We start from the raw sequence: 14,977 nt of genomic DNA on the forward strand, positions 1-14,977 counted from the left end.
TGTGTGGTTCGATTCGAACCAACGACCTTGAGATTAAGAGTCTCATTACCAACTGAGCTATATGTCAGATGGAGCGCTGCTTTATGTTTCTGGAAGGAGAGGCAGCCTGTGAAGCTGTGGACAGAACTTCGCTCCGTCTCAGCAGAAGAGCATGAGACTCTCAAGGTCGTGGGTTCGTGCCCCACGTTGGGCAAAAGATTCCTGTATTGCAGGGGTTGGACTAGATGACCCTGGATCCCCTTCCAATCCTATGATTCAAACTGTTCCAAGGAAGGGGCAGGCTGTCTCGGACACGTGTCATTTTGCACGGTGGTGCTAGCGCTGCCCGCTTCGTTCACACGATGCTGTTCGCTGGGCAGAGGTGCCACAAGCGCGCTCCTCTCTCATCTAGAACCTTTTGCCTCGAGGAGGCGGGCGCAGCTTTGTCCCCCCCCCCCCCATCGGCCCGCCCCCTCCGGTTCTCGCCGCTTGATATTGCTGGCCGCCCGCCCTCGATTCTCCTTTCTGGGATTTGCTGGCTGCTGAGCTGCGGGAGGCGCCGGATCTGCGCTGCTTTGGCTGGTGAGAGGCGGGGACAGGGCAGTGTGGGGCGCTGGGCTGCTGAAAGCCGGGGAGGCCGCGGCTCGTTCTCTTCCCCTCTCCTCACTCACGCACTGCCGAGTTGCTGCCTCTTTTGCAAGCGGAGTGCCGGGTTGCGTCAGCGCCTCCCTACCGGGAGCGCGCCGACCAGCCAGGCAGGAGTTCAACAGGTGTAGCTTCGGTTTCCCGCGAAGATTCGGGCGCTATAACTTTTTAGGGCTTCCTCCCGCCGCCTCTCCTCTGCGCGGGGGGGCGCGCTCTGTCCATGCTCAGACACACACACACACAAAACCCCGCTTCGTAGAGGCGCCGCGTGACCTCCCCCCTTCCCTGAAAGAAGGTTCCGCATCTGGAGAAAATTGCGCCCTGGTGCCCCGCAGGTGGGAGGGGGGTTTGGGTTAGCTTGAGGCTGCCCCCGTAAATATCTGTCTGCGGGGCAGAGGGGAGTGGGACGGCATCGAGCTCGCTCCGGGAGGTTGCATCATCCATCTTTTCCCTATAGTTTAGGGAGTAAGATCCGGTTGTGAGAAAGATCTGAGCGCTTCTCTCTCTCATTCCACACCTTTTCCTGCCGACATCCTGCTGGAGTATTCCCTGAGCTGCTGTTGATGTTGGTTCCTACCCCAAGCAGCAGACATCCTTACTGGCGACCAGGGCTGTTTTCCAAATTCACCACCCCTCCCCTGCCCAAAGAAACCCCTGCCCTTTGGAAAGGTGGGCAAGGCAATTGTAGACAGACATCTGTCCCAGTATGTTCTATGTATGTTTGTGTCTCGTCCTGCAAGAGTGAAGTTCAGATTGGGGTGCTTTGGGATGAAAAATCAAATCAGATTCCTGAACATGGCAGAGGCAGCCGCTGTAAGGAGACTTGCCTGGAATTCGGAGAAGGGGAGAACAGTAGCCAAGACAGAGATCGTATCATTCCTGTAGCATTTTCATAACAACTGCCAACCCCTTCTATTGTGTTCACTCCAGCTTACTCTGCCTTACTTTCCTTTTTTGTGAGGGTCTGATTTAACTGATTCTCCTAACCTGCCAAAATGCCCGCCCCCTGCCCCACCCCACCCCAAAATAATCATGGAATGCTGATAATACCAGTCACCCAACTTTCCTGTCCATCAGTCTGATGCTGCCGGTACAATGTTATGTATGCATTTTTCATTGCATTAATTTCATACATGCGCATTTTCTTGTTGGCTATCTTATCTATATCTTGCTTTTTACACTTAAAACCAATGTCTAAAGTGCCTCTACAAAGAGAATATTGGGAAGACTCTGCCCGTATGATAGAATCATAGAGTTGGAAGGGACCCCTGAGGGTCATCCAGTCCAACCCCCTGCAATGCAAGAATCTCAGCTGAAGCATCCATGACAGATGGCCACCCAACCTCTGCTTAAAACTTCCAGAGAAGGAGAGCCCACAACCTACCCAAGGGAGACCGTTCCACTGTTGAACAGCTCCTAGTGGATCTCTGGGGAGGGGAGAGAATGCAAGCAAGCCCAGTGGACGTTGGCTTGCCTCTCTGGACCCTTCAGTCGTTGGTGCTGGCTTCACAGCCGGACAACACCTTTGTGAGGAACCAACCATGTTGCCATAAAAGAATGGCAGGCTGACGCATCCTCTAGAACTCTTCATTGCAAAGAGTAGGAGGGGGCGGCGGTTGAGGAAAAACAAGAAAGCAAAAAACTACAGATTTGGGCTGGGTGTTGATTCAGACTGTCCAGGCCGTGGGAAATTCCTTGTCCAATTTCTGGCTTTCAGCTACTAAATTAAAAAAGAGTATGGGTGCGGGAACTGAGCTCTGCCCGGAAGAGCCCCTGGCACTATTCGGTGCTTCTGGCGGCAGCAGTTGCTTGGCTGAGTCCTGTCTCCGTAGTGCCTAAGCAGAGAAGGCAGTGCCTCCCTTTGCTGCCTCTGCATTGTTGTAGCTCAGTGGGTAGAGCACAGCGCTGATAATGCCAAGGTTGCAAGTTCAGTTCCCAAATGCATTGCAGGAGTTTGGACTAGATCAGCAAACTTTTTCAGCAGGGGGCTGGTCCACTGTCCCTCAGACCTTGTGGGGGGCTGGACTGTATTTTGGAAAAAAATAATGAACAAATTCCTATGCCCCATAAAAAACCCAGAGATGCATCTGAAATAAAAGGGCACATTCTACTCATGTAAAAACATTCAGATTCCCCAACTGTCCGCAGGCCAGATTGAAAAGGCAATTGGGCCTTAGTTTGCCTCCCCATGAACTAGATGGTCCTCAGGGTCCCTTCCAGCCAGTGCCAGATTTATGTATAAGCTAAACAAGCAATAGCTTAGGGCCCCACTCTCTTGGAGGCCCCAAAAAAATTAAAGGGAAAAAAACCCGGATGTACATTTCCAAAATTTTAAGTTAGAGCTTAATAGTTATTTCACTATTAACATCCTTCTTAATTGTATTTCACTACAGTGGTACTTTGGCTTACCACCACAATCCATTCTGGAGGTCCGTTTGTAAACCAAAACAGGTTGTACCCAAGGCGCGCTTTTGCCAATGGGGCCTCCAAAAAAATTCGTTCATAATCCAAAAAAAAGGGTTGTAATCCTAAAAAAGGTTGCAAACTGGGACATACACTTCCAGGTTCGACGTGTTTGTAATCCAAAACGTATGCAAACCAAGGTATTAATATACTTCTTAATTGTATTTCAGTTCAACAATTATTTTGATAAAATACATACCGTATTTTTTGCTCTATAAGGCTCACTTTTTCCCTCCTAAAAAGTAAGGGGAAATGTGTTCGCATCTTATGGAGTGAATGCAGGCTGCACAGCTATCACAGAAGCCAGAACAGCAAGAGGGATTGCTGCTTTCACTGCGCAGCGATCCCTCTTGCTGTTCTGGCTTCTGAGATTCAGAATATTTTTTTTCTTGTTTTCCTCCTCCAAAAACTAGGTGCGTCTTGTGGTCTGATGCATCTTATAGAGCGAAAAATACGGTATTTTGTTATGTGCAAATGGCTTTAGATACCTATTAGGTCCATAAATTACCATATAGGATATACAGTGGTACCGCTGGTTGTGAACAGGAGCCCTGTTCGCAACCTGAGCAGAACGCAACCCGTGTCTGCGGGTTGCGATTTGCCACGTCTGCGCATGTGCGAGCGGCGAAACCCGGAAGTAACCCGTTCCGCATCCTGAAAATATTTAACCTGAAGCAAACATAACAAGAGGTATGACTGTATTCAACACAAAAAACAGTGACAATTTGTTGTTTACAAAGGACAGCTGGACATATAAAGGGCCCCATTACCTCCAGTAGCTGAGGGCCTCATCAAACCTAAATCCGGCCCTGCTTCCAGCTCTACAATTCTACAGTCCTGTTATTCTAATCCACAGGTAACTCCCAGTATGAAACGTGCCCTCTTAAAACTGGTGCAGTTTTATACTGTGGGGAAAAACATTAACAATACTCACTTGAAGGAATAAGCCTCCGAGCACCATTGCTTTTATGTAGGTCCTGCTTGTGGGCTTCCTGGGGTAATCTGGTCAGTCATTCAAGAGGAGGAAAGTGCTGGCTTTAGAGAGCTGTTGGCCGGATCCAGCAAGCTGCTCTTAGATTCTGGTGAAATCCTGCTTACGGAATGTGCTAAAGGCATGCTCTCCAGCAACTTCTGGACTCCAGCTCCTGCCAGCCCCAGCCAGTGTGGCCAGTGTGGCCAGTGCTCAAGGATGATGGGAGTCATGGTCCAGCACCAACCAAAGGGCAGCACATTTTCCCGTCTCTGCATTGGGGGGTAGCAGCTTCCAAAATCCCTTTGCAAAAAACAATTGCCCCCTTACTGGAGGTAATGCTAATATCTCCTTAGATACACTTGGCCTTGCTGGGAAGTAGCAGGCCGGGTCCCAATCCTGAGGCTATATTGAGAACAGGATGCATGAACAGGTCAGGGGGCTTCCAGGATGAGGAGTGGCTCAGTGGGGCGTTGGAGTAGGTTTAAAGGGCGCTTGTGGTGCTAGCCTCAGGATCCCATCTCGTCTGTTTATCCTGCTATTGTTACCTGTGGCACTTAAAACTCCTAGGTCTTTTGAAATCAAGGAAGGGTGGGGAAAACCCTTTCATCCCTGTGTTTGAGCATGACTTCTGCTCAGGTTTGCACCCTGGGGGCTACTTCCTGCCTGTGCCTGCCATAGCTTGGTGACGAAGGATCTGTCTCGCCTGCAGAAGGTCCAGTCTCCAGGCAAAGCGGAGAGAGCGCCTGCTCTGAAACCCCAGAGAGCTGTCACTGCAGATAGCTCCAAGCCAGATGGACTGTGGCCTGACTCTACATAAGGCAGCTTCCGATGTTCCTCGGCAGTGTGGTAGTGGAGAGCAGAAGAGGGTCAGTTGGCAAGCAGGGGAAGAGGAACTGTAACTGTACCCAGCATTCCTCAGTCTATTTGTGCCCAGGAATCAGAGTACAGTACAGCAGACCTGCTCCCAGCTGCTTTCTGACTTGCCGTGCAGTTTCCCCTCTTCCTAGAATATATCTGTGGGGAAGAAGTGCTTGATATTAAATGAGCAGCAAGCAGCTTTTGAAAACAGCCAGGTGGGTACTTCCCTTTGCTCCCAATTCAGCTCTGCGAATGTTTCTCCTGTTTGTTCTTATCCCTATTGCATGACTTCCACCGATAATATCGGGATGAGCTGAGCACTTCCTTGGTTGCAGGAGGGGAGTCTGAGCCCGTGTTCACACACACACACACACACACACACACACACACACACACGCCCTACTCAGTCAAGCAGGAATTTTTGTAAGCCTCTGAATGACACTAAGAACACTTCAGGAAATTGTGTGCAGTCCCAGCCAGGTGTGTGTTTGTATCTTGGGTGCTTGGAGTGTTAAGTGCACCATCTCCCAGATTTTTTAATAACTTGTGAGATGAAAGAGCCAGTTGTACAGATGATGCTCTTCATCCTTCTAGCAAGGGGACATGGGTGGTTTAGATCTTTTCTTTGGTCCTCTGCTTCAGATCTTTCTTGTGGAGCAGCTGACTTTAAAGCAGACCTCATTAGCACCGCATTATAGATTAGCTCCTGGAGGTTTCAGAGAGTTGGGCAAAGTGCTCTGAAATGCCTCAGAGCTGCGGTTGAGTAAATAGAGCCCTAGTGGGAAGGAATCCCTTCTGGAAATTGCTCCAGTTTGAAGGCTAGTAGACTAATATCTTCCTGGTTTGGGTTTTTTAACATCTCTATGGTTTCTGCCTTCCTCAACATGGGGATGATGGGTGGCTTGAATTGCAGCTCCCATCAGCCCCCTGCTAGCCTAGCAAAGAGCCGGGAATTATGGAAGTTATAGTTAACATCTCTGATCTACAGAGCAAATTGAGGGGCGGGGTAATGGGTGAATGCAGTTAATTGCCTTGAGGCACTTCTTGTTTAGTTGTTTAGTCGTGTCCGACTCTTCGTGACCCCCTGGACCAGAGCACGCCAGGCACTCCTGGCTTCCACTGCCTCCCACAGTTTGGTCAAACTGAGGCACATACAATCTTTTGAAACACAGTGGTGCATGCTTAAACTTGGTTTTAGTCAAGCCTGAGAGGCAAGGATTTTCTCTCATCCATTCCTTAGGGTCTATAACCTGAGCTGGAGTGTGGATCAGTTAGGTTGCTAAGCCAAGTGGCAAGGAGAATGCACTTTTACGAACATGGGAAACTGCCCTATGTTACTGGTCCACCTAGCTTAGTGTTGTCTGTACTGACTGGCAGTGTCTTTCCAAGGCTTCAGGCAGAGGATTTTCTCCTTGCCACACTTGGTGATGCTGGCGGCTGATCCCAGGACCTTTTCCATGCCAAACACATGGCTCTGCCTCTGAGTTGCAGACCTTCCCCAAGGAGGGAAGTTCTGCGAGTGGGAGAAGAAAACCCAGTAACCTCTCTTAATCTCTCTGCAAGAGACATGACACCAGCTAGGACCAGCCAGTGGCATTGCATGACTTGGGACCCACCCAAAGCACATTTCATTCCGTGCCCTGGGTTGCCTCCAAATGTTGTGTTGCCTGTAGCTTAATAAGCCATGCAGAGGGACATGTGTGTGTGTGTGTGTGAGAGAGAGAGAGAGAATCCTTCGCAGACTTGTCGAGGCAAAGTTAAATGAGTTGAGCAGCTGCAACAGAAGGAAGAGGGCTTGCTTTTCATCTTCAGTGACTGGCTGATGCAGTTGGCTGCCTCTTCCTGCAGCTCCTTGTAACTGTCCAGGACTTTTGCCCTCATCAGTTCACGCTCAGATGACTCTTCCTCTGTGACCATCCCTCACTGAGAAAGAGGCCGCGGTAAAAGTGTAACTGCTCAGTGAATTATTCCTGCCCAAAATGGGAACCGGCGAATTGGCAGGGTGATGCCCCAGTCTGTCACGGGGAGTGTGGCTGGGCCTATCCTACAGGCTATTACTGGGCTGTTCTTTATCTGATGTTTCCGACAGGGCTTCCAGAGCAGCATGAAGTGTCTTGTCTGCAGGGTAGGGACTGCTGCTCTCCAGGGAAGAGATCGGCCTGAGGTTCTATACTCTTCTCTCAGAGTCTTTGCAGGGTGGAATCCTAAGGCACCAGGAGTGGGAACCTGGGAGGGTGACTGGAATAAGCGACAATTGGCATATTGAGTGGCCAGCTGCAGTGGGTACAAGCCAAGCACCCCACGGGTTCAGGAGGGCCCCACACACTTTTCTCAGCTTCCCCCAGTGGCCAATAGACAATGGCAGCAAATATCTGCTATCCCCTGCAGTGGCTGCCCACCACTTTTACTGACCCGAAATGCAATGCCTTTGCCTATATAGCTAGGTGATTTCGGCATTGCATGGTGGCCACCATGGAGAAGAGCCAAGCTTGGTTCTTATTCAAAAGTGCATTGCCACTGAAATGCTGCCCAGTGGAGAGCGGCTGGCAGGAGAGTCAGTGGGGTGGGGAGGTATTGCATATAGGTGGCAATGTTGGGGTGGCAGTTGTATTGGCAGCACTGTGCCAAGGAGCCCCTGAGATCTGGCACCAGCTCTGCAGCAAGGGCACTTTCAAGGCCTCAGCTCCACTTGAACATGGCCATTTCCAGTGTTGCTCTTCCCACAGCCAGCTCTGCTTGTCCTTCTGAAGGTGTGTGTTGTTTCCTTAATAAGTTACGCCTCATGAACGGCTGCCATCATAAGGAGACCACCTCTCCGTGTCTGCGCCTCCCTGTTGGGACTCACAATGGGAGTAGCAGGTGGTGGAGCTCTTCAGGGGGTCTGGCATTGCTTGGGCTTGGCAATTACGTTTCCCTCTGGAGCAAACAGATTTAATGAAAATGAGCAAAGGGGGGGGGGAGGGACTGAAAAACAAGCAAACAACCAAGACCTGCTTCTTGCATTTTGCAACTTTCATTAATGCACCTGTGTTGTTGTTTTTTATCAACACATCTTTTTATTGCGCAGGACTCAGTTACGGTCTCAAAAGTCCTCCTGATCAGGAGAACAAACAAGGAGATCTAAGAGCTGAAAATGCTAATTCCACAATAAACCAACTTTTCAGTTAAGCTTTTAATTTTAACCCATCCTGTCTTCAGGAGATTGTAAGATAATGCATTTGGGAAGAAAACTCTGAAATGAACCATTAATTCTTGGTACCCGCAAGACACCCCTTAACCGATAACACATGAGTCGTGTTTGTTTGCCAAAGTCTAGATTATTGTCTTTGTCTCCATGGCTCATTAAAGTGCAGCTCCCACATTCAGGTGAAAATTGCCAACTATTTCTCTCTCTGTCTCTGTCTCTCTTTAAAGGAATGATGGTTTGTATTTCTGACAGCATCATGCCACTCAGGTGGCTTAACTACCTCTGGCCTCCTTTTGCTCCCTGAACCTTAAATACAACATGTACCGTAAATACTGGGAAACAACCAATATAAAGGGAAAATAAGAAATGGGAGGACATTTTTATATATTTCATTTATTTCAAAATATTTGGGCAAAATCTTCCCAGTGCAGCTTATAGCAGAGCAAAGACATATAGATTGTAATAAAACCACAATCCAAAACTAAAAATAATTGCTATTACATTATTAATAATTTGTCAGGTTTTCCACGAAGGTGTCTGAAAGCGACTTACAAGTAGAAACAAGAACATTATGATATATTAAAAATAATGATTAAACATTGTATAAACATTGGGGCAGTAAAACAGTAGCACTTAAAAACAACACAGGAACACTGCATATTAAAAAGCAGTGTTAGCAGGGAGGAAGTGTTCAGACACCTCGGTTGTTGAACATTTCGGAAGTCGAACACTCTTCTGGAACGGATTACATTCAACAACCGAGGTTTGACTGTAACGTAGAAGCCATGCATACTTTGCTAGTGAAGGAAAGCCATTATGCACCTGTCTCTAGTGGCCACAAGTTTGATGGCAGGCCCCCATGCAGGGCCTTTGAGGTTAATCTTGAGGCCTGAACTGGTGTGAGTATCCAATTAACCTGGTCCCAAACCACTCAAGCCTTTAAAGGTGAACACCAGCACTTTAAAATGGGCCAAGAATCAGGACATGAACAGCAAGCCAGTGTAATAGGTGTTATGTGCTTTGAATAGCTAGTCCAGTCTTTGTCAGCTTGGTGCCCTCCAGATGTTTTGGACTTCAGGTGTGGCTGGGGCTAACATACTCTCCAACATTTCTCTGATGAAAATCAGGACATCCTATTCAACATCCTATTCAACAACGGTGGTTGTTGTTGTTGTTGTTGTTACACCTCACCCATCTGACTGGGTTTCCCCAACCACTCTGGGAGGCTTCGAACACATATAACAACATAAAACATTAAACATTAAAAAAAACTTCTCTACACAGGTCTGCCTTCAGACGTCTTCTAAAAGTTGTATAGTTACTTATCTATCTCCTTGGCTTGGGAGGTGCATAATTGAGCCGTACCCTCCAACATTTCTCCGATTGAAATAGGAACGTCCTAAGGAAAAGCAAGACATTCAAATGAGAAACCAGGACAGCTTCTGTAAATCCAGGACTGTCCCTGAAAAATAGGGACACTTAGAGAGTCTGGGCCAAGGAGAGTTATAGTCCTAGTTGTAGTTCTGTTGTGGCCCAACAAGCATCTGAGCAGCTGTATTTTGCACAAGGTAGATTTAAAGAGCATCTGTCCAAGGCAGACTTGAATAGAATGTGTTGTGGTCATCTAGTGTGTGTGTAATGATGCAAGGACCACTTCCTCCAAATAGCTTTCTGTAATTCTAGAGAGCCGCCAGCAAAGGCTTAGCTTAAGGAATGGGTCTGGTATCCAATCTGTATGTTTCATATAGCTTTGTGAAGAACCCAGGATTTGAATGGCATATTGTGTTTGTGTAGCTGGCAGCTTTGCTTTTTGGCTGCAGAACTAAATCAAGCTTGTTCTCTGAAGCATGGCTCCTTATTTGTAGCCCAGTGAAAAGATCTAAGTTGGTATGGAGATTTTGGCAACCCTGTTTCTAGGTCGCCCTGTGCATGGGCATGGGCTTGCAGGGTGGAGTGCTGTGCTGTCACCACCACCCAAATTAAAAATCAAAATCCCTGATGGCTGACTGGGAACAGTTATGGACCACAGGTATGAAATTTACGGCATGTAATGCCTTAAGAGAGAATATAATGAAAATGATTTACAGGTGGTACATGACACCAGTCAAGCTTGCAAAAATTTACCATTTGCCCGATAATAAATGTTGGAAATGTAAAGAGACTGAAGGCACATTCTTTCACCTTTGGTGGACATGCCCAAGGATTAAGACTTTCTGGGAAATGATCTACAATGAAATGAAAAAGGTATTTAAATATACTTTTCTGAAGAAACCAGAGGCCTTTCTCCTGGGCATGGTTGGCCAATTGGTGTCAAAGAAGGATAGAACTTTCTTTATGTATGCAAGAATACTTATTGCAAAGTACTGGAAGACACAAGATCTACCCACCCAGGAAGAATGGCAGATGAAGGTGATGGACTTCATGGAACTGGCGGAAATGACTGGCAGAATCCGAGACCAGGGAGAAGAGTCAGTGGAAGAAGATTGGAAGAAATTTAAAGTTTATTTACAGAAACATTGTAAAATTAAGGAATGTTAGAAGGAGGCTGGAATGAAGTTATGTGGCTTTAGCGGAAATATTATAAAGGATTAAGTAAAAATAGATTGTTAATGGATGAAAGGAGGAAAGGTAAAGTTACATTATATTAAGATAAATTATAGGATAAAAATTGGGAAAGATGGAAAGGATTTGCTGAAATAGCTAACCGAACTAGAATACAAAAAAAGGGAGGTGCGAGGAGGTCAAGGAAACAAGTAAATGAAAGATAGGCTATGGGAAGGTTCGTTGTGTTTTTTAATTGTTTCTATTTTTCTGTTTTTTATTATTATTTTTTCTATTCTCTTCTTTTTTTACTGTGATGTGTTGTTATGTTTTTGTTTGACTTGGAATTGTCTCTTTCTCTTTTTGTAACATTTAAAAATTTAATAAATATTTTTTTTAAAAAAATAAATCAAAATCCCTGAACATAGAAAAGTAGGATATAAGGGGATTTCTTCAAATATGGAAGGATCTGCCAGCAATCTAAAGTGATAACAGCGCAGAAATAGATTTAGACCAGCAGAGCAGCCTAACATTAGCCAGAGAGTGGGCATCTGATGCCAACAGGGAAAGGGAGGCGCAGCTTCTGGCTCCTGCCAGTCACAGCCTTTTCTTGCTTTCTTAGCCCAGGCTTCCTTTTCTTCAGCAGTAACCTAGGTTACGCTAGTTTTCAGCTGGAGCTGGGGCCAGGCAACCATGACCTTCTCTGGTGCTTCCTTCTGCTCAAGTAAAATTATTATCTATTAATAGGATCAGATGAGCATTGAAAGGCACAATTAACTTCCTTGCTCTGGCGGTGAAATGTGAGTTCAGTTGCTCTTCCGAGGAGGAAGCGTTTAATTATGTGTTTTGCCAACCCAACTGCCATTCTCGTAGATAAGCTAGGGCACTTCTGGGCACTGATTGCAGAGGGACCTCGTTTTGCTTTGGCACCTTTTCTTCTTCTGCTCTGTCAACTCCATCCCTTCAATCAGAACAAGGCCGTGGTGCCTTGATGTGAGCAAGGCTTCTCTGGGTAGGAGGCTGGTAGTTTAATGTTTTCAAAGTGGTGGGAAGTTATGAGGCAAAGCTCCTGGGTTTACTTCTCCTTTGGATGGGAGAGCACTGTGAGTTGTCTTGGATCCAACATCCAGCATGCATCAATGAAATCTTATATAATCAAAACCCATTGTAAAAGCCTGAAAACACCCTGTTCCACCCCCGTTCTGCCTTTTAAGAGATTTTTCAGTGATGTTTTTATGATGTCTCCAGGTCACTTTGGGGTTCAGTGCGATGTACATATACACAGTTGCACACATATTGAATGCCCGTAAACTGGGGGCTATGTTGGGAAACTGTGTACGTGCAGCTACTCACACAGAGTCAATTAAGGTTTGGCAGACAGCCAGAAGGCAATCTGAAGGAGTAAGTCTGCCTGGTGATAACAGAGGCATGGAGACAGCTCCCTGACTGGTCAAGCTCTCTCAAGGGAGTGATAATTAATGACCTACTAACTGATAGTTCAGTGGTTCAGTGTGTCAGTGAGTGTAGGAGTTGTGAGTCTTGTCAGAGAGAGCTAGCAAAAGATCCGTGTTCTGTTCCTGTAAATAGTCCATTGTATATAATAAACACCTAACTACAAGTTCCTGGTTCCTGCTTCGTCTATCCTGTCTGCAGCCAAGTTGCCAATTGCTTCCGTGGATTCTGCATGTATTCTGCTAGGTCTGGCTAAGGTCCTGCAACTAGTTGGAAAGTTGTGAAACACCAATTAGGTTTTGCCAATAGGCTGCCTGTATGCTATTTGTATAAACGTTAAATGTTGTTAAAGATAGCTTATTAACTTTGCTCCACTAAACATGATTTGGTTTTCCCCACAGCATTGCAGTTTGCATTGAAATCCAATTTGCAAAGGTGGTGATTAAAAAATAATAATTCACCAGTGAATGAAATGAAGATGATGGTGCTGAAATATGGTCACAAAATATGACTTAAAGATGCTGCACTTTGAAACTAAGTGTTGCGGGCAGAAATTTCTAAGCAGGTGGAGCATTCTGCAGATGGAATGATTTCCTGTTGCCGCTTTTCACGAGTGGCACTACTTCTTAAGGACTCTTTTATTCCATCTTTTCCCTTTTCCGACTCTCTTCTTCACAGCCCTTTCTTTCATCCTCATTTTCATTTGGTCTCGTTCTCTGGATGGTGACTTGGCCCAGCTCTGTGCTACTGCTTTGTAACAAGGACCAGATTGAACCTGGAGAACCTGCCCCTTGAGATGCTCCTCCAGCTGAGTCCTTTCCACCCCAGCTTGCTGTGGGCAGGTGGGGAGATAAATGGCAGCCCGCCCTGTCTTCTGTAGCAAGCCCATTCAGGTTAAAGTGAGCAAGCTGCTGCATCTCTCCAAGGTTTGCTGCTAACTTGTTGTTTATAATCCTTATACGCTTGTTGTTTATAATCCTTTGTTTTGTAGGGAAGGGCCCCCTAATAATCCATAGTGGGCTCTCTGGCACACTTCCCCCTGTCCCAAGTATCCACAAGGCACAACCACTGAATTAGAAACACCATGAATTGGAGACATCTCTCCATATGAACTGACCCAAACCTTGCACTTGTCATCTGAGGCACTTCTGTATGTCCCTCTCCCTGAGAGGTTCGGAGAGAACACAAGAACAGGCCTTTTCTGCAGTCGCACCCCGACTGGGGAATGCTCTTCCCAGAGAGGCTCGCCTGGCACCATCATTACATGTCTTTAGATGGCAGGTGAAAATGTTCCTATTTACCCAAGCCTAGGCTATTAAATAACTTATGGCCTCTTAAATGTTGGGGGGCGGGGAAGGAGATTGTTAGTATGACTATTTTATTATTATGCTTTGCATTATGTAATTATTATGCTCTGTAAAATGTGTTCTTAATGATGTACAGCACCCTGGGAGCTTTTGATAAAGGGTGGTATATAAATTGAATAAATAAAAATAATAGAATAATAGGATTGAATAGTTGCAAGGTACCCCCAAGGGTCATCCAGTCCAACCCCCTGCAGTGTAAGAATCTCCACTAAAGCACCCATGACAGAGGGCCATCCAGCTGCTTAAAAACCTCCAAAGAAGGAGAGTCCACAACCTCCCGAGGGAGTCTGTTGCACCTTTGAACAGATCTTGCTGTCAGAGGCAGTAGCTTGCTGCTCCTCAGCAATCTTCTGTGGCCTTCTGCTCACCTTCCACGCCCACCAAACTCCATACCCAGCCAGTGAGTTTTGCATTATCAACTGCTTTTTCTCAATCAAACTAAAAGGCTTCCTTAAAAAAAAATAATAATCCACCCCCACATTTATTTAATATTAAAACAAATCATAAAAAATATGTAGGAACACTAAAAGGCTTCCTAAGCAGCTTAGCCAGCCTGTTCCCACATCTCTACTGAGGAATATGCTGCTAGGCAGTTTTGTCCAGCCATCTCATGTCAGCTCCTGCTTGGATTCCCCCCCCCCCCCCCGATCAAGCAGTGCTTCCCATCCTTCATGACGGCAGCAAGTAGTGGCCTCCGGTCCTGGCTGACCAGCACTGGACTGTTTCTAGGGTAGTAGGATTCCTAGACCAGAGCACAGCAGGCAAGTTTGCTTTTGTCTTTCTAGAAATGGTGCCATGATCACGGCAGCCTGGAACTGCTGAGTGTGTGTGAAGTCAAACGGTTACGTAAAGAAAAACAAACCAAAGCTGCTGGCTTTTGTAAGCTGTGCGCACTTGACTTTCTCCTGTTGCACTGGAGTGTGTGATTCTGGAGGTTTATGCCAGGCTTGTATGCAGGGGGATGGGAGGACGAAGCTGTCCTGGTGTGTGTTTGTCCAGGGGTTCTTCCCCTCCCCATGCACAGTAATTTCTGAGCTTGGCTGAACAGGCACTTTGGTTTGTAGGAAGAAGCGGTCGCTGGTAGCCAGGGGGCAAAATCTTAATACTTCCACCTGCTGAGATCATTTCTGGGCACTGTTCCCACAACAGACCCAGGCTTGAAAAATGCGTTTCCTCACATAACTTTTTCCATTTTTATTCCGCTCTGCTGGAAATGGAAGTTTGCGTTCCTTTGGCTGATGGCGAACATCCATCAAGGTGACACTTCCCCTTCTGTTTGTCAGGAGCCAGGAGGGTGACACAAAGGACCAAAGCAATGTTATTGCAACTCCCACACTAACAAGATGCTTCCTTAACATTTCGGCTTCAAAGGGTAAACTCTGGGTTCCATCAAAAGAACCCTGCAGTCCCCAATGATGCTGTCTGTGGCCATGATCCGGATGTTAAGGAACTCAACAGGGAATTGTTAACCCACCAAGGGTTCATAGCAGACAGTTACACATATATCATCAT

At 46.6% G+C, this 14,977-nt stretch overlaps 1 protein-coding gene across 2 annotated transcripts in view; it reads left to right on the forward strand.

The window, feature by feature from the left end:
• The first annotated feature begins 438 nt into the window (after positions 1-438).
• The window catches only part of SLC7A3 (solute carrier family 7 member 3), a 35,292-nt gene continuing 20,753 nt past the window's right edge, over positions 439-14,977 (forward strand). Inside the window, exons 1-2 of one of the 2 annotated variants that reach the window (XM_079962794.1) lie at positions 494-561; positions 5,068-5,133. In XM_079962794.1, the coding sequence (XP_079818920.1) occupies positions 5,102-5,133 (32 nt within the window). In that variant the 5' untranslated portion in view covers positions 494-561; positions 5,068-5,101. Of the gene's footprint in view, positions 562-5,067; positions 5,134-14,977 lie in introns of both variants that reach the window. The other variant, XM_079962795.1, reaches the window with a different exon arrangement.

The sequence above is a fragment of the Podarcis cretensis genome (genome assembly GCF_951804945.1).
Source record: "Podarcis cretensis genome assembly, chromosome: Z".
In the NCBI taxonomy this organism is placed as follows: domain Eukaryota; kingdom Metazoa; phylum Chordata; class Lepidosauria; order Squamata; family Lacertidae; genus Podarcis; species Podarcis cretensis.